We start from the raw sequence: 23754 nt of genomic DNA, 5'->3' as shown, positions 1-23754 counted from the left end.
TTGTTGAAGCTTTGATAATTGATATTGTATTACTTGAAAACATATTATGATTATTTTTAGTTTTGTTAATCTCAAATTTTAAGGTTGAATTTAACCATTAACAAATAAAAAAATTTTATGAAAAAATATACATTTAGTTTATTGAAATAATAAAAATACAATAAATACTTTTCTAAAATTTTACTATTATTAATTATTTATCTTAACTTTAAGACTAACAAAATCCTTTTTTATATATATATTTTTTCCTCTACAATAGCCGTTACGTCTTTTTTTCTTACATGTTATATGTATTTTCTTCTCTGAGGGTACATTTTTCACTTAACCAGATAACTACTCATGAGATAAATCTGCACGACAATTTATATATTGTTTAAATTTTCGACCTTTCATACTAATATATACTTCGTACAAACTTACACAATTTGATGCTGCAAAGAACAGCCAATTAAATACATGTACTCAAGCAATTGGATAAATGCCAGTACCAAAAGGCAGAAAACCTCTTTTGCTCAGTTCCTCCACAAAATTATAGATACAACAGGAGACAAAAAAAATAAAAAATAAAAATCTAAGCTATTATTTTGGTCCTCTAAATATACACTTCATCAACTTGGTCTACTTAAGAGTTGTGACATTAAAATGATTTTTCTGTCAAACTCGATGACAATAATTTGAATCATTTTAATGTCATTTGTAATCTTTAAAAGATCAATTTGACGTCATAAATGTGTAAACAAGCAAATTAATGCCAAGTATAACTTTAATTATAATTTAGCCTGTAAAAAAGAATATCAAAGGCTGTGGAACAAGAAACCCATGAAGCCTTGACACCAAGAAGGGCATTCTCACTTGGCACTCCCTGTCCTCTTTTTCACATCTATAGATCCTGGATGCTTTCTGGCTTGAGTAGCTAAGGTGGGTTGTTTCTTTGATGGGGTAGGAATCAATGATGGGATCATACTCCTATTTGCATACAAGGTTGTAGGAAAGCCAAAAAAAAGAAAAACAGCAGAGTTAATATCTATGAGAAGCGCATATGCAACATAAACTAATTCACGTTTACTTTAACGCTACTATTTATAGTGTCTGCGTTGAAAAGGTTGAGAAAACTTCAAATGTGAATCCAACCCAGAAGCCCGAGCTAACAGTGTTAAACTAACATGAATTCAAACACACACTAAGACGGTTAATTACCTGGTTTCTGGATTCTTTGCTAGTCTGGTTTTGGTTGGTTTGTTTGGTTTAGAGCCTAATCCGTTTGGAATGCCGGTTGGTTTAGGTACATGTGATGGCCAATGCAAGTCTGATTCTGAAGAATCACTAGTTGCCATGTCATGTTCATCAGATTCATCTGAGTGGTCAAGGGATATTTTAGAAGGCTCTGAGAGAGAAGTGGGACTTAACAATGGAGAAAACTGTTTACTCTCTGCTTCCCACTGTCCCACAAGGCTGTCATCACTAGTTAAACTGTCATTCCTGTTCATTGAAATCTTATCAACCCAATCCCCAGAAACTGATTCCTTGTCTTCATCCTTTCCATGATTTCCAACATGTGGCCACGGAGGTGAATTCCTATACATGTCATGGAGATCTAGGCTTCGCCTTTTCAACTTTGTCGCTGCCTTTTTCTGGCCCTACAAATACATACATAACATACCTGTCAATCATATATACCATCTCATTCCTTCACATATCACACTGTCTATCTAGCATTGCATTATTATTTATGATTTTTTTATTGTGTATCCAAATTACACAAGAAAAATTTACTATTTGTTAATTTCTTATTGTCCAACACACGTTAAATAAATCATATTATACATGAACAATCATTTCCAAATTACTAAATTAATTTGATGGAGTTAAGGTAGATAACATGGTACCTCCAAGCTACTAGAATCATCTCTTGGCAGCTTACGGGCTCCAGGTGTCCAACTACGTTGCATAGGAGGAGAGGAAGCATATGATTTCAACTTTGGTATTTCAGGGCTATTATTCACAGAATGTGGAAAGTGTTCTCCTTCTCCCTCCTTTCTCGCTAATGCGGCCTTCAGACTAGCAATCTGGCAAGCATGATGGTACAAAATTTTACTCAACAAACGATTTCAAGATACAATGATAACAAATAATAATAATAATAATAATAAATGCAGGAACCTGTTCTTTAAGCTCTTTCACATCTGAATTATCTTTGTTAACTCGTGCAGCACCGAGTTCAACAGTGGAGACCCGTTCCGCGAACTTGAGTGTGCTAAGTGTTTCTCCTAGAGCATCAGGCTCGGGACTAATATGAACAAACATAAGGGTCTTTGCTTGCCCTCCTGATATAATAAAGAAAGCAGTAACTTTATAGAAGAAATAGTTATGAAGTCAAAAGAAATAACTAAGAAAAATGAAAAATCATACCAAGAGAATCCTGAAGCAGCTGAGTAAGTTTGCTGTTCCTGTAGGGAACATGTGCATTCTTGGATGCAAGGGAAGAAATTACATCTCCCAAGGCAGAAAGTGACTTGTTGATGTGTTGAGCCTCCTTAAGTCTATCCCCTGTGGCCTCTGTTTTATCAGCTCTCTCACTTCCTGCCAGGTCAACAAGATGCATACTACCACGAATAACACTTCCAGATGTCAGGTTCCTTCCTTGAACATGAACTGTTAGGCAGCTACAACAATAATTCCATTACAAGTTAGTAATATTATTATCATGAAAAGGGTCAATGTTGTGTTGCCCAAGGCCAACTAAATGGGATCAATATCACCACTTTTGTTATCAGCACAAGGTCATTAGAAAAGAAGTTCATCAAAGTTATCCCATTGGTAAATAACATTATCCTAAGTGGACTAATGAAGTTGAGATGTATTGCAAATTGTATCAACATTTTTATTTAACTTATTATTAACAAAATATCGTTAACCCACAGAAGATGGTAACATAGACAAGTCCTTAGAAATTGATTGATTACCTGTGAGAGCGACTGCTACGATCATTCATGGCAGTGGCACCAACGGCTCGATTCTTATGTCCCAAGTTCATTAAATTTATGACATCGTCCGTGCATGAAACGGGAACAAGGTTCGCATCTGGCACGTTGATGCCATTATGGGAACTGTTGCGAATTTCTAATGTATGCTACTGTTAAGAGTTACACTTAATTTATGGAACAAGAGAATCAATAATTGAACATTGCATCCAGATACAAATCCAACACATGGAAAATACTTTTAATTATAGCAACAGAAAGGATATCTTTTGTTAGAACCATCTGTGGATAGAAGATCTTTGACTTGCTCGTTGTAAATCTCAAGCATCTGAACAGAGATTTCATAAGAAATGGTGTCTTTCCTCTGCTCTTGGAGATGGAAAAGATCTCTCAGTGCACGGTAGTTGACACCTATGGTTTCCTCATTAAGATCGTCTGGTCCAGACTGCATCATGCACATACATTAACAGAGTTATTAGTCATTACAATTTTCACAAGTCCGAGGTTGAAAACAACTATACAAGGTTGTCTGAATCTCTTACCATAGTAAACGTTTTTCCTGATCCCGTCTGGCCGTAGGCAAATATACAGACATTGTAACCATCCAGAACAGAACGAATCAGAGGCTGTGTATCTGAGAAAACTTCCCCTGCAAGTAAACCATAAAGATCGGCAATGACAAAAACACAGTGAGTAGCAAATGTTTTAGAGGATGGACACACTAAGACCAAACCAACCTTGTGTTGCAGAAGGACCAAACGCTTTGTTGAAATTAAATATCTTCCTCCCCTCTTTCCCATATTTGGAAGGTGTTATGATTGAGATACTTCCCGCTTCCACGTTACTCACAGCACTATGATGACTTGGTTGCCCACCCAAGAAGGGTCGTACTCTACAGTACACCCTAATGTTTCCTACCCACATGCAAAAATTTTGACCATTTACTCTCATTTAGAACTTGAACAAACAACCAAGGAGCAAAATTATAGACAAACTCTTGATTGTTGGAATTTACCTTTCAGATCCTGCACTTGATTATATAGCTTGCGGTTTTCTTCAAGGACTTTGTGGTATCCTGAAGCAGCAGAAGATAGGCTATGCAAGTGCTTACCTGTTAAGGTTAGATAGTTAGTAAGTAGATAGATAAATGATATTTTTTTGTCAAATGAATTAGAGGGTTTTCTATTATCATTAAACTTACTTAAATTAATGATCTCCTTCTGGTGTTCCTTCTGCATAAACTGCATTCCTGATTTTGTTTGATGGACGATGATTTTCAATTCCTAAAAAATGTTAACTTGAAATTAGTTACTTTACCTCATTAATTCCTGAACAATATCTACATTAAATTCCGGTATATGTTAAGAATTACTTGGATGCTTCTGTTTTGTTGTTCTACTATCTTTTGCTGCTTCAAAATCAAACTCTGGATGTTTGATTCTTCATGACCATTGTACTTCTCTTCATAAAATTCCTCTTTTTTATCCTGTACTTCCTCCGGTTCATCTTCCTTTTCTTCAGTCTGAATACTCTCCAGACGAACAAAGCCAAGCAGTTGAGATCGTGATAATAATCAATCCAAACATATTCGTTTGCACTTGCAAGACAAAAGCAATTCAGAAATGTGAATTTTACCTCTTCATCAACTGAAGCAGCTTTGGAAATTGAACATTCTGTTTCAGATGGTGCCTTATCTTCTTGAGTTGTTTTACACTGCCAATGTTACAATTTTGACATTAAATTCAGTGAGATTTGTGGACCCGAGAAATGTGAAAATATTCGTGAGCGGCTATGAGATTGATCAGAGAGATGATGCATACCGTTTCTTGTTGGATTTGCATGCGATGTTCAAATTCTTCCATGACTTTGCTAAGGAGGGATTCTACCACCTGTTATAGCAAAAGATGTATATCATTAGTTAAGTAGGGACAAAACTAAAGGAAAAGGATAAATTCATTGAAGAAAAGTGGTTCATGTTATATCCATAATAGTATCATGCGATGCACTTGGGTTACTGGGTGCATGTCGGAAATTACTCAAAATACTTGTCAGAATGGTAATTATAGCTAAGGATGAAAAAATATATATCTATTGACTTACAATGGGAATTTCTTCTGGCTTCTTCTCAAATAAATATTCACGAACTAGTGCTTTTAAGGAAGGAAAGGAACCCTGCGTATATCAATTCAAAAAACTTAAGACAGATGAACCTCACCATCTACACAAAAAGTATAAGATCATAAACAATAAAGCTCCCTAACCCCTTCATTTGGATCATGCCCGGGATCACTCATATAACCATCTCTGTCCCCTGATGACATAGTCCATAAAGACTTCATGAATGGTTCAGAGTTTTTCCTCGCAATTGGTTTCCCGGAGGTAGGTGGCTTTGGATTCCCAGCCCCACCATTTTTCCATGACCCATGTCTTCCTCCATGTTTCCCTTCAGCGTAGGACTTGAGAGCTAGAACACAATTCACTATCCTTGAAGATTTTCCTCCCTGAAATCCACACGTGGAGGGGAAAAAATGTTAAAGCTAGAGCAATTTCAATGACATTGATCTCAATCTATTGAATCCATCAAAGTACTAAACAGAAAACTTTAAGTCTGGTCAATAAGCACCTGTTCCAAATCAGAAGCTTCAAAGGTTGGAAGCCCCATTTCCTCCATAGCTACAAGAAAATTCCTTACATTTTCAAAATATTGAAACGCAGACAGTGCTGCCCCGTCAGGAATAATAACAGAATCGCATGAACCTTCAACTACCTAATAATATTGGTCAAAAATCAAATAAATGTTTAAAGAGAGTAAATACTTAAGGAACCAATATATAAGGCAGAGAAAAAACACATAAAATATAAATAATTGAACCTTGGGCACTGCTCCAGGTTGAATTTTGTTAAGAACATTGCAGAGGATAATCCCACTACGCAATCCAATCCTGAAGTCTTCTTCAGAAGGCTCAGCTGGCAAGTCTTTCCCTCCAACAACTCCAACTGTCTTTCGCAGCCAACCAGCTGCTTCATATCTTCTCAAGGCTTCAAAACAACACAAGTAAAATCTCCGTTATTTCTTCTCTTCGAGATCATTCAAATTTTCTATGGCCATGTAGTTACTAACACTTGTTTCCATCATTCAATCAAGCTCCTTGTTTTCCTATATCATCAAAACGTTAACGGCTTATGAAGCCAAAAAGAACAATGTTTTCATTTTCAACTAAGCAAGCGTCCTTTATTGGTTGAACATAAAAGAAAAACAACATTAGCTATTATAAGTTTCACCAAAAAACTTGAATTGATTTACGTAATGATATTCTGAGAGTAATGAGATAGAAACAATGGAGAGAGGGGATATATACAAGCTTCTTCAGCTTTTCTTGACGCCAAGTTGACGTCTAAACGGCCACCATGTTGTTGAAGAACATCTTCGACCACAGAAACAACAGAGAATGGTACAAATTGTTCGGTTGTCATAACTAGGCCTCAAAACACAAAAAATGAAAAGACCAAGCCACTGACAGACACAGAATTGAATTTAAATTGTATATATTAACCAAAATGGAATAACCCCAGCCTCTTATAAAAAGCTTCAGCCTTGGGGAAAATGACACAGAATTCTAAAGCTATGTATGAAAGAAGTTAGCTTAATTCTCAGAGGAAGAGAATGTGAATGAAAATATAGACACTAATTTTTAGAAAAGCTTCAAGATGAAGCTGCAGAATCACAGAGAATGGAAAGGAATTTAAGAAAGAAAAGAGAAAGAAAATGGCGTTGGAATTTCTCTTGCTTTCTCTTGGTTCTCTGGTCTTTCTCTCAATAGTTTGCTGTCTATATTGACGTTGAAAAGCTAACACCGAACCTGGTTCCGAGCCTCTCGCTGTGTCACTTATTGGTTTATATTTACCGGGTGATAAAAAGCAATAGTTTCTAGTTTATATATGTTTTGCCATTTTGTGAAACTTTGTCTACTTCCTATCTTTAATTATCCTAATCACGGTGTAATAATTTACTATTATATATTCAGGATACGTACAGAAACTGTAAAACATTAACAAAATTTTAAATTTTAGAATAATTGTTGAATATTGTTTTAACTTTGACAATCAATAAAATAAGTCATAAGAAACTACAGCCTATTTATAGAAGTAACTATTTTCACGTTTTTCTCTTTTTTTGGAGACAATTTAGTACTGAAATGAAAACAAAATTAGTTTTAATTATGGGATTTTTGTCCCCCTCATTTCTACCTTCGAATGGGAAGTATGTCAATACCTATTGTTGCACTCAACTTTATTCAGTTGAAGAGATATTATTGTAAATCTGTTTGATGTAACTAATGTATTGTAAATTATACTTTTAAGAAGTAATTTTCTGTTTAGGTGAACACGCTTTTCTTTAGTTTGTTGTCATAGTAAAACAGAATTTATTTTACATGAGATAAATATTTTGTCTGTGAATATTACAGCTGAACCTTTTTATGTCTTTTATTTTATCTGTTTGCTATGAGATGGAACTATATATTTAGCAATAAATACTGATAAAGGAGGTTCTATACCGGCAGAAAGAAAATACAACAGTTTAAAAATGCATGCACGGGTTTTCCAGATTATGATTCAGAGACTTCATTCCAATTAATACAATATACGATTTTGTTAATTTAAATTTAAATAATTAAGAATAATGACATTTTATTCAAAAAATAATTATTATATTAAAAATAAAAATATAATAAATAATTGTCTTTTCACTAAAATCTTATTACTATTAATTGTTTAAACTTTAAATTTAAAGGTTGAGTTTAACATTTTCGACCATATATGTCTCGAGTAAAACAGTAAGAATTTTTCATGGATATGTTGATCAGTCCTAAAATTTCATGGAAGTAAAAATAAGTCTACAACTATACAAAGCAAAAATCAATGTTATTTTGCTGATGCTAGTCCATGCATTATGCTGGCACAGGAACAAACCAGCACCAGCAGTAGGCTATGAAACAAGGAATGTTCTAGACTCTACAGAGTTCACAACACTTTAGTACATATCAGTTAAAAAGGGAAGTCTAAAGTCTCTGAGCTTCAATATCTGTATTGATTTGTAGGTGTTAATTAACCAAGTCCTGGCCCCAGCCAATGTTCTCAAAAGTACATAAGGAATAACTTTTTGGAAAAATAATTTTCTGGGTGAGAGGGAATTGAGCAAGGGTGACTAGTGTACAATGTTTGTGCATGCATCCATTACCAAAAACTGGACCATTTGCTTGGTGTATTTTCTAATTTAGCAATTAATTTGTGATTCATTATTGTTGTTATTATACTATATATTAACCATATACTACTCCGCAAACACTCCAGCTCCTCTTACATGTAAAGCCTTGAACATGTTGTCATCATTAGGCTCTAAAAAACTTGGATATATAGTAAACAAAATCTAACACAAAAGCATTCTTCCATGATGCATGATTAGTACCATTACACAAATTAAATGAACCTTAATACGTAAAATTTAAGTTCTTATGGATCATTTTCGGACCCTCCCCACTCTCACATTTTCCCTTAACAATGTATAAATTGTTAAAATAATATCTGTACATTCATTAAAGTCGGTTTTCCAACATAATCTAATTGTGTGGGTTTCTTTCATGAATGGTTATCAAATTGACATGTCAAAATGAATCTAAATAAGAAACTTTTATAGGGGCCGTGTACGTGGGTTCTTTCTGCACTCTTCCTTTTGTAGATTTGAATTTTCTGATTGTTGGAAGTGATGTGCTTCAACGTTTATATTAAAAGCCACAGCTTTTCTGTCATGAAAAGGGCATCAAGAGCACATGAGTACTTTGTATCAACTTATGATTTTGGTCACCAAGGACCTTTGTTTCTAATCCACCTTTGAAAGAATTGATGTCAAAGCATCTGAAGCCTCTAATACCAACAGGCCCTGCTACCTAAGCTATGGGATTGCTTATCAAATATTGGATGTATTATTTGTAAAGCACGAACTAACGCAAGGCGAGCACACATGCAATGTCTAAATGTCTAGTGACTAGCAACTTGATAGTTAAGTTCATAAATGTAACTTTGTACATATATAAAATTATTTTTATAAATTAATTAGATAAAAAAGAGTTCCATGTTCAACTTAGTTGCGTAATGCTTTCTCAAATTCATAGTTCAAGCAAAGAGAAAAAAGTTGAAGGGGCCAATGCAAAGAGATAGGCACCACCGTGCTTTACAGATTGTTACCTTAGCCTAAACTATTGGTCCCAACTCTAGTCAAGGTTAGAAAAAGCTTGGCCACACCACATGATGATCTCAGCACACGCCATAGAATTAAACATCCATTGAAATATCTCACAACAATTGTTAAGGATCTAGTTTTTAGATTTTACACAAACAACAACATTTTCTCGTTTTATACTACAAAAAATACACATTAACTTTGTTTTTCTGCAGTTACATTTTCTTTTCTTCCACCAATACAGATTATAAATAGAATCTAAGTATTTGTTTATTTTTTAATTTTGATAAAATTAATTCAAGTTGTTAAATATTATTAAGATATGCATCTTAATTAATTACAACTACATGTTTTTCATTAAAATGCATGTCACATTTAGAAAAGATAGCCTCAAAATACTAGTATTTTGTTGGGAATGAAAGTCCACCCAACTTGTTAACCTACATGTTTTTGATTAAAATGCATGTCACAGTTAGAAAAGATAGCCTCAAAATACTAGTATTTTGTTGGGAATGAAAGTCCACCCAACTTGTTAACATTACCAGACACACACAAAAAGCCCAAAATCGAAATCGAGAAGGTTACCTTTTTTTTTTGTCGTAAAAAGGTTAACTTATGACAGTGGCTTTGTTGTCAACTCACAAAAGGCCCATCACCCTCCAAAGTCCAAACTTGAGTGGTGTTTCAAACACGTGATTCCTAGCCTAGCCTAAAAGCTTAGGATAAAATTACATATAGGAAAAGGTCCCAAACGAGACTTGTTTCCAGGTGCGTCCAAATTACATAATACTGCCAACGTTCAATAGTTGTTGCTGCCAGCCCAATCCTCCATTGGTAGGCTCCAGCTATTAGAGCAACTCAGGTCTTAATGCAACTTTGAATGGTTCGGTATACACCCTTTTTCATTATTTATCACAAAAGGATACAACCCTTTATATACTTTACAAAATAAACTGCTATCATAGGTAGTACATAATCTTAGATATAGCCCTTTTAAATGATCTATAACTTCAAGATATTGCATTCACTATAAAACTTGAAGGATGGTAAATATTTTATACAAAAGTAAGATTATTTTAAAAATATTGTAGATATTATGTGGGTCAAATAGGTCAACATGCCATCATCAACTCTAGATTATAATATGGTTTGATAAAATGTTAGCTTTCAACGATTCTCTGTAAAAGTATAATTCTTCATTTACATGATTAATGGAATGAATAGCATACGAGACATTATTTTACATGTGCTTCCCTTGCTAACTCTGAGAAGTGTGTGGATAGATGCTTTCAAAGCCTTTGTAAGAGTACTTGCAGAGATACTTTAGTGTATGATAAATGTGATTCGTAGCAATTTGAATCACAACAGAGAGCTTCATAATTAACTAGACGTAACAAGAATACCCAGAATGACACTTCAATCTTTTAGTCATTACACGAATAATAGACATAGACAAGCAATGGGTGTGAATGATCAGAGAAAGCATGCATGTATGTTGTTCATATACCCTTTACCAGAGAATCCACAGACATCTTGAATGCACATTCAAATAGACTTCCTGTTTTGTTTTTATTTATTGATTTATTTTGTTGACAGTTTAAAAAATATACACATGCATGTATAACTTGGTAATAATGAAGAGGCACGTATAACTATCATGTCTTGAAAAAAAACATTTCTGAATCAAAATTAGGGAGACAAATTTATATATTATTGTGATCTTTATTAAAAAATTATGTGCGCTGTTTCCGATCCCAATAGAAAAACAAAAATCCACCTAAGACCCTGAAATGGTTGCACATTTGTACCTGGCTAGGCTAACATACCTACTCCCTCTTTCAAGTAAAACGCTGTCGTTCCTTGTTATTTAAGCCCTCTCTGCTGAATTGGAAATCAACGGTCCTGATTCAAAGACGGACGTTGATATGTTCAACGTGCAGACGCAGTTGAACTGCTGTGCGGGGCATACTCGTCATTTGACATTTGGACTAGTGGAAAAACTCTTGTATCTTTCTTATATACATACATGTGTGTATATATGTATGTATTCCTTTAAATCTTATGATAATTATAATCAAGTTATGTCTTTCTTACCGATTAGTGGGGTTAATATTTTATTTTTAATTAATTTTAGAAAAATAATTAAATTTTATTATTTTTAATTAATTTTGTACTTTTATTTATATTAAGTATCTCAGATTATATATTTGTGAATTTTAAATTATTATTAATTAAATTTATTTATTTATTTTTTAAATACATCTTCTTCTAACATTGTATACTAGATACACCCTCATCTCTACAATCCTCTTAATAAAAACTATGTTTATACTAAATTATTTTAAGTATTATTACTTGAATTTAACAAGTTTAACTTATAAATTTTTGTCCAACTTTTAGTGTAAAAAATTATAATGAACTAATTAGAATACATTATAAATATAATTTGTACAATAATTATCATAAAAATTAATAATGTTCCCTTATATATTAATTTATAATTAAACAATAATATAAAATTTCTTTATATTATCAGTATTTAAATCAAATTGATTAAAATTCTAATATATCATACCAAATTAATAGAGACTATGTAAAGTATTCATTTAAATAATTTATTTTATAATTCTATCTATAAGTCAAAAGAAATTATTTTTTAATTCATTATAATTTAATAAAAAAATTTATTGTTTTTTTTTTAGATATACAACTTTTTTGTTATCGAATAACAATGACATTTTAGATAAGATTTTATTGTTTTTCAGTTTCACTTATTTATACACGACTTTATATTTCATTTTGTTAGATTAATTCACACACACGTTTCTGTTAAAATAAAAAAAATGAAAAGTATTTTAATTGAATTATTTTTTCGTTTATTTTTATTTATTGACGTGATTGAAAATATTTATTTACTAATTCTTCATCGGAATTAGTCTTCCAATAAAACTATTTATTAATCAATTTAAAACATAACTATATAATTAAGAAGTTAAAAATTGTGAAAGCATTAATATCAGAGATAAATGATATTTACAATTTTATTATTATAAATAATCAACAAAATCTGTTAATGGTTGTATTTTGAAACATTAAATGAACAATTAATAACAGTAATCGTAAAAAAAAGTCATATAAAATAAAAGATCTTACTTGCAATAATGTAGATTAAACGAGTAATTAAAAAACACACAGATAGAGATAAAGCGAGGAACTTACGGTTTTAAGTTTAACGTCGACAGAGGTATTTTTGTAATTTGGATGCGGACGCCGTTTGAACGTTCTCAGGGATGAAAAATACGGTGGGTTGGTTTCTCTCTCTCGATGTGAAAGAAAAGAAAAGAAAGTGTATAAAATAAAATAAACATAACGGGGCGAAGAAACAACCGAAACGAAACGAAACGTTTCTTGGAATTTGGAAACCCGGTTCATCCTCTGCGCCTCCTCTCCCAGGTACCCACCAAATATTTTCCATATCTTTCTATTTGATTCCCACCTTATCATGAATTATTGTTGTTATTTTGCATTGCTACGCATGATTTTATTTTATTTTTTATTTTGCTTGGGTGGCATAATCCCTAAAATAATTATGGGATCTCTGTAATTAATTTACTTTTTATGTTTAGGCTTATTGCTAAATCAGATCTTTGCTTTCTTATTGGTTGTTGGTAATTTGATTTCCCAGTTTGAGTTGAGGTTAAAGGGGAGCCTTGGATGGAAGGATGATGACACGATTTAATTTGATTTTATTTTTTTGAAGAAGGTTTAATGCTTTATGCCCTTGAATGGGGTTTCTGATAAATTGGCACTTTGGGTTTTTGTTTGTTGTGTAAAAACAGATGGCAAGGGGAGGAAAGGTTAGTGGCAAACGCAGTTTCAGGAAGAAGGTTAGGTCGAAGGAAGGGGGTTCTGATGATTCAGATGAGGATTATGTGGTTTCAGATGATGGTAGGGATGTGTCTGATTGTCCGGAGGATTCTTTCTCCTCTTTAGATGGATGTGCTTCTGAGGAGAGTTTTGATGATTTTATAGAAGAGGAGGATGAAGGGGAGGAGGAAATTCGTCAAGTGAGGAAATTCAATAGATCAAAGGCCAAAAGTAGCGATTGTGATCAGCGGAAAATTGTAAGTAAAACATCACGAAAGAGGGGGAGGATTGCGTATGCTGAACAACTAGAACAAGAAGAAGAACAAGGGGGAGATGGAGATGATGACGATGAAGAAGAAGATGAGGATTTTAATTATGACGATGATGAGGAATTTACCCCAGAGGAAGAAGATTACTCAGCTGAGGAAGAAGAAACAATGGAGAGAAAGAAGAACAATGATGGTGTGAAAATGGGCAAGAAGGTTTTACGGAAAAGGGTTTCTGCAACTTCTACCACAGGTCGGAAAAGGAGGATATCTAGAGCTTCAAGGAAGCCAAAGAGAAAGAGAAGACGACGGAGTGGAGGATTACTGAGGAAAGTACAACTTGATGATGTCGATGATTTTATAGATAGCCCAGCAATCAGGATAAAGAGTAGGAAAAAATTGGGTTGGGAAAGGAGAAGGATTGTCCTTGAAGATTCCAATTCTGATTCAGATTGTGTATCTGGTTCGTCTGATTATGAATTTACTATCTCTGAAGAAGAGAGGGAACAGGTGAGAGAAGCTAAGGAATTGTGTTTAAGAAGGAACTTAAGGAGTTCTTCCCTGCTAGTGACAAATGAAGTGGTTGGAGTACATGACAATGTACATCAGCTACGGAAGCCTCCAGCCCGGAAGGGTAAGGAAAAGGTAGAGGAATCTCAAGGAAGAAAAGGTAAGGAAAAAATAGAAGATTTAAAAAGTGAGGTGGGAAAGCAGGTGTGTGGAATTTGCCTGTCTGAGGAAAATAAAAGACGATTAAGGGGTGTACTAAATTGTTGCACTCACTATTTTTGCTTTGCTTGCATTATGGAGTGGTCAAAGGTGGAATCTCGATGCCCTTTGTGTAAGCAAAGATTCAAAACAATCAGTAAACCTGCACGATCAACAGCAGGAGTTGATTTGAGAGAAGTGGTGATACAAGTGCCAGAGCGTGACCAGGTATTTGAGTTTTACTTCATGTAGGCTTTACTTTTTGCCTATATTTTTGCACTTGCTTCAATAGTTGCTCATGGTGAAAGATTTCACCTGCAGGTTTATCAGCCGTCTGAAGAAGAACTGAGGAGCTATATTGATCCATATGAGTATGTTATTTGCTCAGAGTGCCATCAAGGTGGGGATGATGGCCTGATGTTACTCTGTGATATCTGTGATTCCCCTGCACACACTTATTGTGTTGGTCTGGGGAGGGAAGTACCTGAAGGTAATTGGTATTGCAATGGTTGTAGACCAGTTGCTTTGGGATCTTCAAACTCCCAAGTGCAAGAACGCGTGACAGATCCAAGGTTGACAACTCAAAGCCTGCCTATCAGATCATCATCTGGTCTTAATGTGAGAGAGAGTATAGACCTCAACATGGTGTCTTCACCTCGTACATCTTTCAATCAAGCATTTGTGCATCTTCCATCTTCTAGATTATCTGGCCGAAATGTTGAAGGAGCTTCTCCAGTACCGGGAGGAGGGGCACCAACTTTATCAGAGAGACGCTGGATACACCGTCAAATTCAGCAGTTACTTTCAGTAGATAGAATGAACTCTCCAACTGCCACAACAAATGGTATTTCAGCTACCAGTTCAACAAACAACTTATATAACTCTCAAATTGATCAAAGTAGGGAACCAGTCACTCAACATACAAGGACACAGGATGTAGGAACATCATATCACACATTCTTTGAGGAGAGATTATGCAACAATCTCTCTCCATTAATACAAAATGGAGATTCTTTCTCCATAAGAATAAGCAACTCAAGAAGGCAAGTGATTCACAATTCAGCGGCATTTGCCAATGGGCCTGTGAATGGGGTGCTATGGCCTGGACTTGTGGCGGCACCCCCCATATCAGGCTATGAGGCAGTCCATCAGTTTGGAAGCAGAGCTAACATTAACATTGATGGTAGTTTGCCCCCTGCGATCAAAGAAGAGAGTAATTTCTTCATTGTAAAGGAGCAGTTGCAGTCAATGGTTAATAACCACCTAAAGAGCTTCTCTCGAGATATTGATTTAGGTAAATGTAGTTTTGTTCTTTCTATCAATCACAGTATATATCTACCAATGTTTGAACATTTTTCATCATCAATAATTAAGCCACTAGACCATTACACAAAAAAAACTAGGTAGGCTTCCCTGTCATGTGAAGAGAACCTTGATTGCCATTGAGGCACCGTGTGTGTCTGTGTTATCCTTTTTCAATCGAGCAGTGGAATAACTTTCCATCATTGTTTCTTTTAACAGGGAATTTGCATCTATTTCGATTGATTTTGCTTTTGATGATCTCATTCAAATATTTTAAATGCCTTTTTATGTATTGATTCAGGCCGTAGTACTTTCCAAGACATTGCAAGAAGTTCCATGCATACCACACTCGCAGCTTGTGGGCTTGAGCACGACAAGAGTGAGGTTTGCACTGTGCCACCACCCGTGTGTCCCCACATTGAACTAATGGCTGGTGGACAAACGAGTCTGATTAAAGGGTGCTGTTCATCTTGCTTTGATTCTTTTGTAGGGGATGTGGTGAAAAGGATTTTGGACACAAGAATGTCATCTCAATGGTTACGATTAGGACTTTAGGCATAACATTCTTACAATGTGTCCTGAGCACACCTTTTTTGTCATCACAGAGCCTATATAATTCAATTTGTTAACTTTGGCGCTCATACAGATGGCGATCAAGAATAAGCCTTACCTTGTTTGAAACGATTCAATTGTAGAAGGCTTAATTTTAGTTTGTTATAGTCAAATTTTGATTTTGGTCTTCTAATATATTTTTTTAATTTATTTTTGTAATTTTTAATTGTTATAATTAATTTTTTTAATTTTTTAATCATTATAATAAAGTTTCTTAATTGATTTTTCTTTATATTATCTTTCTATTAAAATTTATCAATCAAAACATGGTTCAACAATCATGCCATCTCTCTAAGTGTTATTTAGTGAGGCTGATTGCATGAATCACAAAAAGTTAGAGAAATTTTGATCTTTTAAATCTTCTAATTTTTCAAAAATCGAATTGGCTTTAAACTTTAAACTATTTGAATGAAAAATTAACAATTTGAGAATTTTTAGAAAAAGTTGTAGGATTTTGTTTTTCTTTCTCGAAGTCAGAAATTGAGGTATTTTTAGGTTCAAAGAATTTAAGATTAATTAATGATGGTTGGACTTGGATTGTAATAATTAAAAATTTGAAAATTAAATGAATAATTTTTTTTGAAGGATTATAATTGTATATTGATTATAATAGAAAGATTAAAAGCAAAGTCAAACTAAATAATTGAAAAGAATTTATCTATAACCTTAAAATATAATACGAAATTATTTACAAATAAATTGGATTTGTAAAATAATATAATTTAAAACAAGTTTTTATGCAAAAGTTCACCTCTAGGTGAGATGAATTTTAATACTCTTTCATATAGATAATTGTTGCATTTACAGTGAAATTCTTTGTATTTTTTTTTTTATGTAATGTTGGTTTGTGAGGTTAAAATGGTCATAGAAACATCGTAGAAATGACAAATTCTTTAAAATGAAAAAAAAAATCACATCTAAAGCAAGCAAATAAAATGATCAGTCAATTATGCTATGCCAACAGCACAAGAATGGAATAAGTAGGACAAAATAAGAATTGTTGTGTCCACCCTTGGGGAAACAGACAATTAATCCACTGAAAAAGGGATCAATCTTCATCCTTTCAAGGAGTAACTGAGAGGTTGATGTATAAAATTAAAATCCTTATATATCTACTTCAAAATTAAGGCCCCAACGAGAATGTCTAGTTTTAAAATACGATTTTATGCTTAGAAAATTGTATAAATTCCATTTAAAAAGAGAAACAAATAGGCATAATTTAAACTAAGCAAATGCTAATTAAGATATCGATTAAAGAATGAAAAATAATTTCTAATTAACAATATAATAATTATTTTTTCCATAATTTTTAGTACAACACAAATATAATTTTTTTAAAATTATAATTTTAATGAACTGATTAGCGGAATATTTAAACTACCGAAGTGACGTCACCTTAAAAGAAAAGTCAACCCAGTAACCTTCGTATATCTGTTTTTTTTTACATAAATATTATAATTTGAAATCAAAATTACGTATTTAGTATATATTTTAAATTATTTACGCAATTAATATAAATCACATCTTTCAAGTATAACTTATTTATAATTTTTAAAACAGATTAGTAAGTCATACAGGGCATACGACTTTTATTTTAATTTAAAATATATATATTTATATATTAAAATTTAAAATAATATATATTTTTTAATTCAACTTCATTCATATTTAGCATAATAATTTTTTTTCTCTTCACTAAAATTGTTAATAACATATCTAATATTAGGAGTGACATTAAGATCTGATAATATATTAGAAAGTTTTACCATGTCATTTGTTAATAAAAACATCATTATTACATTTTTTTTATTAGTATTCTTAACTATAAATTAATTACGTATATATAATCAATTATTTTAGTGTAGAGAAAGAAGAATATTGGGTCAAATATTGATAAAGTTAAAATAAAAAATAAATACAACTTTTTATATATTTTAAAATTTTTATTAGTTTTAATGTATACATATATTTATTTTAAATTAAAACATATGAGTAATATATACTAAACACGTATTTCTTATTTCGGATAAAAAGCCACGAATATCTAAAGCATATACCCCAAAAATAGAGAACGAAGCTGATCTTTATTATCATACAATACTAAAACTAAAGCTTTGATATCAGCTTTCGTAGCTCAGTTGGTTAGAGCACCCGTTTAGTAAGCGGGAGGTCTTGAGTTCGACTCTCAACGAAAGCAATTTCTTCATTTTGATTTTGCTAACTATCATTTCATTATCCCACTTATTTTTTTATTACATTTTAGATTAAAAAATGTTAAGAGGTTACGATATCCTTATTTTTAGACCAATAAAAATTAATTAGTTGTATGTACTTTTTTAAAATTTGAAGAGAAGCTGATACACTCGTGGTAAGCACTTTTTTAGGTTTAAAAATAGAAAAAAAAAAAAAAAAAAAAACAAATGAAAGACTTTCCTTCCCTTTTATTAAAAAAAAAAAGTTGTTCTAAAAATAAAAAAATTTCAAATGTAAAATAAGATTCAGAAAATTTATTCTACTCCTTGATAATATCTCAACTCCCTTATATTTTATAAAACTATCAGAGAAACTCTTCACATCCTATTTATTCCAATCCAAAGTTTCAAACGTTGCATGGCTCCCCATCATCATTACCCTGCTTTTACCGGGATGCTTTCCGACCAAACCGAATCAGTAATTTTCACAATAAAGTAGCTCGAAAATTTGGCATATGATAATAAGATTTTATTGATAACAAGTTAACATTACAAAGTTTCTTTTCTCCATCAAATACAAATTTCAGAGTCCAATTTTTGGTTAAATATTTTTTTGTCACAATATCAATGCAAAATATCGTCAGGAAACTAATCTGAATTCTTCTTCTTCTTAGAGTTGATAATATCTGACTCTGTGAACGATTTTTTGACAAGGCCTGATAGGGTCAATTTCAGATCAAAGGTCAACTTGGGAAGAATCAAGGACAATGTGTTCACATCTACCATGGCCCTGTGAGCTGATCCATCGACTTTTATTCTGTAGAGCTCGCGGAGGGCAGCAAGGGATGTTGAAGAAAGTTCTGCTCCTGTTAACACTAAAAAGTTAAGGCTTTCCATGCAGAAACAATAAGTATTTGTGTGTGCGCTCTATGTATTTTGAATAAATGGAGAGAGAGAGACCTCCAGACTTCATTAGTTCGCGCGCTAAAGGAAGGGTGTCCACAAACAGCCAGTTAGGAGGAATTGCTGTAGAACAACGCCGTAACTCATGAATGATGAAGGGTACATCGAAACAGCGAGCATTATGAGCCACCCATAAGACATATCCTCCAGGTTTCTCACGGCTTTGAACATAGCGCAATAAGATGGGAATCAGGTCCTCCATTCTACAGAAAATTCATAAGAGCACAAAAATACTCAATGGTTCCCCTTGCAAAATTATTTTGGTGTCCACACTCCATAGGCTCAATCACCAATGTCAGTAGCCAAATAGGTTCAAAACCATTTGGGAAACATGATAATTACTAGAGGCATGGTGATAGATAAATAAGCAACACTAAGATTTTTGTCATACAAAACATATAAAGCTGTGAACTTGTATTTTCTTCCAATCCATTATCAGATCAGCATGGTTACCTCCTTACATATTTCAAAGTGAAACCATGCACAATGACTAAAAATGAACAATTTTGGAAGGAAAAGAAAATTCAAGAACTGCATCTGAATAAGTTGAAACTGTTGAAACTTAGAATCCCCCTGTCAGTCTGTTTATTGATAATGGGAGTGTTCTTCTCTAATTGCAGAGTAACAAACCAAGCACTTTTTTAGTTTGCGGGTGAATAGAATTTAGTATACTCAGATATTAATGAATTTATATCGGCCATTAGTTATGTAAATAATTTGAAGTAAATCTACACTGACCATAAGATGGTATCGAGACAAAATAAGTTGGGTCATAGATTAGATCTCTGTCAACAGTTCAGAATCAAGATGATCATATTTCTAACCCTTATTCACATCGTTGAATACGTGTGACTTCGTGCCTATCCAACAAACTCCACATAAAATCAAACATAAAAAATGTGAATTTTCATTGATTCTTTCCAAACTAAAATGCACTCAATGTATATGACAAACACATAGTATTTAATTCCAACCTAGTACAGGGTTAGTAAGATCTATTCAACAACTTTGGTACTTGTCTTGTCAGTTTAAAGCAAGATTCTTCCCATTCATGTTCTTTAGCCACATACCAAAACGAGGGGGAAAAATATAGAGGTGCCACTAACCCCTAACCCTATATATTGAAGTGAATAGGTAGCCAAAAATAACTTCAGGACAATTCTATACCCATTTCACAATCAAAAACAAATACTAGGATCTAGGAAAGGAAGGATTAAAAAATGTACAGTAATCCAATAACCCGCAAACACACTCTCATGAAAGGCATATCCAATAAGATAAATATGAGGGGATTTAATATGCTGCTTCTCCAGTCTACAGCCTTAGCTTCTCATGTTTAACAGTTTAAGCCGGTTTCACATCTTTTGTTTTTGTCTGGATGGTTGGTAGACGGGAAATCAATTCACTAATTTCTTTTATATGAAATTATCAAAAGCATAAAATAAGAAAAGAGTATGTATATTATAAATTGTGATCACAAATGGCCGTGCTATGACCCTAAGGAGATGTGGGGGTAAAAAGAAAACAAAAATATATCTCTTAATCTCCCTAAATTTACAAGGTCTTTTTTTGGGTCTTCTCTGGGGTATCCCCACGCCATTTGAGAGCGAGAATCTCATTTATGATTTTGAGACTGCCCCTCCTAAATTCAAAACCTCTTTTAGCATTGTCTGATCAATTAAAAAAATTCTAGACACACAATAGAATATTTTTTTTGCAAAGGTAAGTTAATCCAAGGTCCAAACTATGAAAGAGCTAGAGATTAAGGTTACCTAGGAACACCAGGTTTGTTGACCATCTGAGTAGTAATTCCATGAATGTGTGAATTAGGAACTTTGCGTTGAGGGTTTACAAGAGTCTGAAAAGTGCTGTTCTCACCACCCTGAAGGTCTCGAAGTGCAATTTCAACAATCCTTTCATTCTCTCTGCTAAGCCCAGTGGTTTCAATATCAAAAACAATAACAGTGACTAAGCTAGACAAGTCTTTATTTTGAGCAATCTCTTGATGTATGTCACAATACTGAATTTCCTGGAATTGACCTAGCTGTGTTTTATTTACATTTACAGTAGCATTTGCTAAAATTGTTTCACTCAAAATGTCATGCTTGGTACTTCTCGATTTGGTGCTCCCGTTGCCTTCTGTATTAGTAGTAATTGGTCTTCGAGTCCACTTCTTTCTCTGCCCTCCCTGAAGACCATAAATTCTAGAACTAAGCAGCCTGATGCTAGAATTGTCTCCACGACAACTACTGAAGCTGTGAAAGGTTTCACCCCAATAATTAGCTAAGCTGTGTATTCTACATCTAGGTACATGCAATAACGAAAAAATCATGGAGCCTGTCTTCATTTGAATTCAATTTTTTGACAACTAAGACAGTTATTTGATCAAGAATTCTTCATCCAATGAGTCAGCAGCTACAACCTGAAATGTAGATAAAACAGAACCAATGTAACACACAAAGAATGAAACACTATACAGGCATAAATTATCATATAGGTCTGATCTTCTAATCCCAAACAAAATCCAATCCCAGATCCAGTATAAAAGCAAGTCATCAAGATATATTTGGTAGTTACAAGTTATAACTTCAAATTTTTGAATGATAAAGAAATATATCATATTAAAAAGAAAAATTCAGGGGTTGGACCAGTTAGATTTATCCAAAATATTTCATTCTACGAATGACAACTAGATCCTGTGCAAACCATGTATGTATCAAACACAAATTTGAAACAGAACAAAGAATTACAGAAAAGCATGGACTAAGCAACCACCATGAACTGAATGCATAATTACAACAGTATATGGCTTTTTCCATAGAGGGCCAGCAACAACATCCCGCAGGAAAATAGAAGGAAGGTATTATTCCTTTAGAACAAAATAGGTGGCCCAGAAGAAATCTAACTCTGCCTTAAAAAGAAAAGTATTCCAGTATCAATGAATTTATAAAACAACAAGCATACGCAACCACACGCGAACTGGGTAAGCTAACAATCCGTTTTATCATGTGATATAAATTGCATTGGCTGTAATAATGGCTAACTCTATACAAAATAGTGAACAGAAAGCTTACATTATAATATCAATTAAACCTATATTAACTATTGAAACAAATCAACCAATTTAATAAGGGATACGAGATGTAAATCATGTGAAACAAGAATTACAGGAACCATCCTCGCATAATCTTCAACTCACATACAAAAAAAAAAACATTATTTTTCGAATGAAATAAAATCCAATAGTATCCCAAAAAGCCAAAAAAAAAAAAAAAGTTCAAGACATTTTCTGGTGTTGATAAAATCGAAGGACGAGAGGACACAAAATGGCACCTGTTTCAATGAAATCGTAACTGGTTGTGTGAAAACTATAATGGAACATAGAGCGAAAGTATTAGAAAAGATTCAAAGGGTCAAAGAGTCAACAGAGAAGAAGGTTTGAAAGAGTAGGTAAAGAATATGAGTTACCTGAAAGAGGGTGTGATTAGAAGTGAAGAAGAAAAGCATTTGGAAGAAAGAGGTAGTTATAGTTAGAGAGACAAAGAAATAGAGAGAAATGTGGGGAGGACAGGGGAACGTGCTCCGTTGAGCAACAACGTTAGTTGCGGATCGCCTATTGTTTCACTATAACTACACTCTTCTCTCTTTTTATATTATCCTTTTCAATTCAATTCCTTCCTCTTTCATATGGATGCACCTCCCCCCACCCAAACTTCTTCCATTTCCATTTTTTTATTTTTATTCTATCATTACTTTTTAATATATAAAATAATTCATATTGTTTTATTTCAAGTTATAACTAACAGTTTTTTTAATGCGTATTCAGCTCATATATTAAAAATAAGATATAATAGGATATATTTAATGTTTTTTAACATGTATTTTTGTATACATGTTAATAAAATTGTATAAAAAATAAGAAATTATTTTTAAATATATTAATTGTTAATTTTTTGTATATTTTTATTTATTGGGACAATATATTCATTTTATTATCTTTATAAATAGATATAATTATTGATTTAATATATGAGTTATTAATTTAATTATTTAGCAATATAAACATTTTTAAATTTTATAATATATAATTATTTATTGTTAGTCATGATAACTTAATTATTTATTTCTTATACAAATAAGAAGGAGGAGTACCATTTACCTTGATGATCGTCACTGCAAAATGCAACAAGTCGTGTGTCATATGAAAAAATTTTAAGTTTTTTTTTTTTAATTAAATTTTTTTAAGGATTAGGACAGGTGAATTTTAAAGTAAAAGACATTGAAGTATCTGTCGATTAAACTAACTTAGGTACTCAATTACTGTTGAAGCTTCAATGGGCGCAAAACTCCAAAGCCATTATTGTTTCACTAAAGCGAATCCTTAACTTAAAAAAGAAAAAAAAAATATTACATATTGCTGTAGTTTTAAACCATTTTTTAATATAAATAATTTTTAATGTTTTTTATTTGTTTTAATTTTCTTAGCACACTAATTGACATTGCCTTACATGTATTTTGTTTTTAAAAAAACCGCAGTATTTGACTGCATCGGTGTTAGAAATTACAAGACAATTTTATTATAGATAGCAAATGGGTCGATCATGAAGTGAAGCAGAGGATACAAA

The 23754-nt window shown here is 32.9% G+C and overlaps 3 protein-coding genes and 1 non-coding gene across 6 annotated transcripts; 2 read left to right on the top strand and 2 right to left on the bottom strand.

The window, feature by feature from the left end:
- Positions 1-835: 835 nt before the first annotated feature.
- LOC113861099 (kinesin-like protein KIN-14G) lies at positions 836-6455 on the bottom strand. The gene is given in 19 exon segments (XM_027493713.1): positions 836-966; positions 1198-1637; positions 1887-2066; positions 2161-2324; positions 2410-2663; positions 2964-3130; positions 3208-3426; positions 3524-3630; positions 3719-3895; positions 3997-4092; positions 4183-4264; positions 4354-4503; positions 4617-4694; positions 4802-4870; positions 5082-5153; positions 5243-5482; positions 5605-5748; positions 5854-6020; positions 6341-6455. Coding segments are annotated over 19 exon segments (3039 nt in total). The 3' UTR covers positions 836-848.
- Positions 6456-12496: 6041 nt separating this feature from the next.
- LOC113862037 lies at positions 12497-16203 on the top strand. Of its 3 annotated transcripts, none has more exons than XM_027495194.1 (4): positions 12497-12672; positions 13059-14288; positions 14382-15354; positions 15664-16203. In XM_027495194.1, the coding sequence occupies exons 2-4, from the start codon at positions 13059-13061 to the stop codon at positions 15915-15917; spliced, it is 2457 nt and encodes an 818-aa protein (XP_027350995.1). In that variant the 5' UTR covers positions 12497-12672; the 3' UTR covers positions 15918-16203. The 3 variants fall into 3 exon arrangements, with proteins under 3 accessions (XP_027350995.1, XP_027350997.1, XP_027350996.1); XM_027495196.1 differs by having other exon boundaries at positions 12541-12672; positions 12905-14288; XM_027495195.1 differs by having other exon boundaries at positions 12541-12672; positions 12846-14288.
- A 1894-nt stretch (positions 16204-18097) lies between these two features.
- On the top strand, positions 18098-18171 carry TRNAT-AGU. The gene has a single exon. It is a non-coding gene; the product is annotated as a tRNA-Thr (tRNA).
- A 507-nt stretch (positions 18172-18678) lies between these two features.
- Positions 18679-22751, bottom strand: LOC113862038 (exonuclease DPD1, chloroplastic/mitochondrial). The gene is made up of 4 exons (XM_027495197.1): positions 22598-22751; positions 20902-21551; positions 19127-19332; positions 18679-19032 (listed from the first exon to the last, which is right to left on the bottom strand). The coding sequence occupies exons 2-4, from the start codon at positions 21474-21476 to the stop codon at positions 18815-18817; spliced, it is 999 nt and encodes a 332-aa protein (XP_027350998.1). The 5' UTR covers positions 21477-21551; positions 22598-22751; the 3' UTR covers positions 18679-18814.
- Positions 22752-23754: the final 1003 nt, after the last annotated feature.

This window comes from Abrus precatorius, unplaced genomic scaffold, assembly GCF_003935025.1.
Source record: "Abrus precatorius isolate BTA unplaced genomic scaffold, Abrus_2018 Scaffold3, whole genome shotgun sequence".
Classification (NCBI taxonomy): Eukaryota; Viridiplantae; Streptophyta; class Magnoliopsida; order Fabales; family Fabaceae; genus Abrus; species Abrus precatorius.
Note: the sequence above shows the minus strand (reverse complement) of the source record. Positions and strands in the feature narration are given on the sequence as shown.

Bases quoted from the DNA above. Each gene is read 5' to 3' on its own strand.
- LOC113862038 (XM_027495197.1), bottom strand. From the start codon at position 21,476: ATGAAGACAGGCTCCATGATTTTTTCGTTATTGCATGTACCTAGATGT. The intron at 19,333-20,901 runs GTAACCTTAATC...AATTTTCTGTAG, and splicing joins AACAAACCTGGTGTTCCTAG to AATGGAGGACCTGATTCCCA. The intron at 19,033-19,126 runs GTCTCTCTCTCT...TAGTGTTAACAG, and splicing joins CGAACTAATGAAGTCTGGAG to GAGCAGAACTTTCTTCAACA.
- LOC113862037 (XM_027495194.1), top strand. From the start codon at position 13,059: ATGGCAAGGGGAGGAAAGGTTAGTGGCAAACGCAGTTTCAGGAAGAAG. The intron at 14,289-14,381 runs GTATTTGAGTTT...TTTCACCTGCAG, and splicing joins AAGTGCCAGAGCGTGACCAG to GTTTATCAGCCGTCTGAAGA. The intron at 15,355-15,663 runs GTAAATGTAGTT...GTATTGATTCAG, and splicing joins CTCTCGAGATATTGATTTAG to GCCGTAGTACTTTCCAAGAC.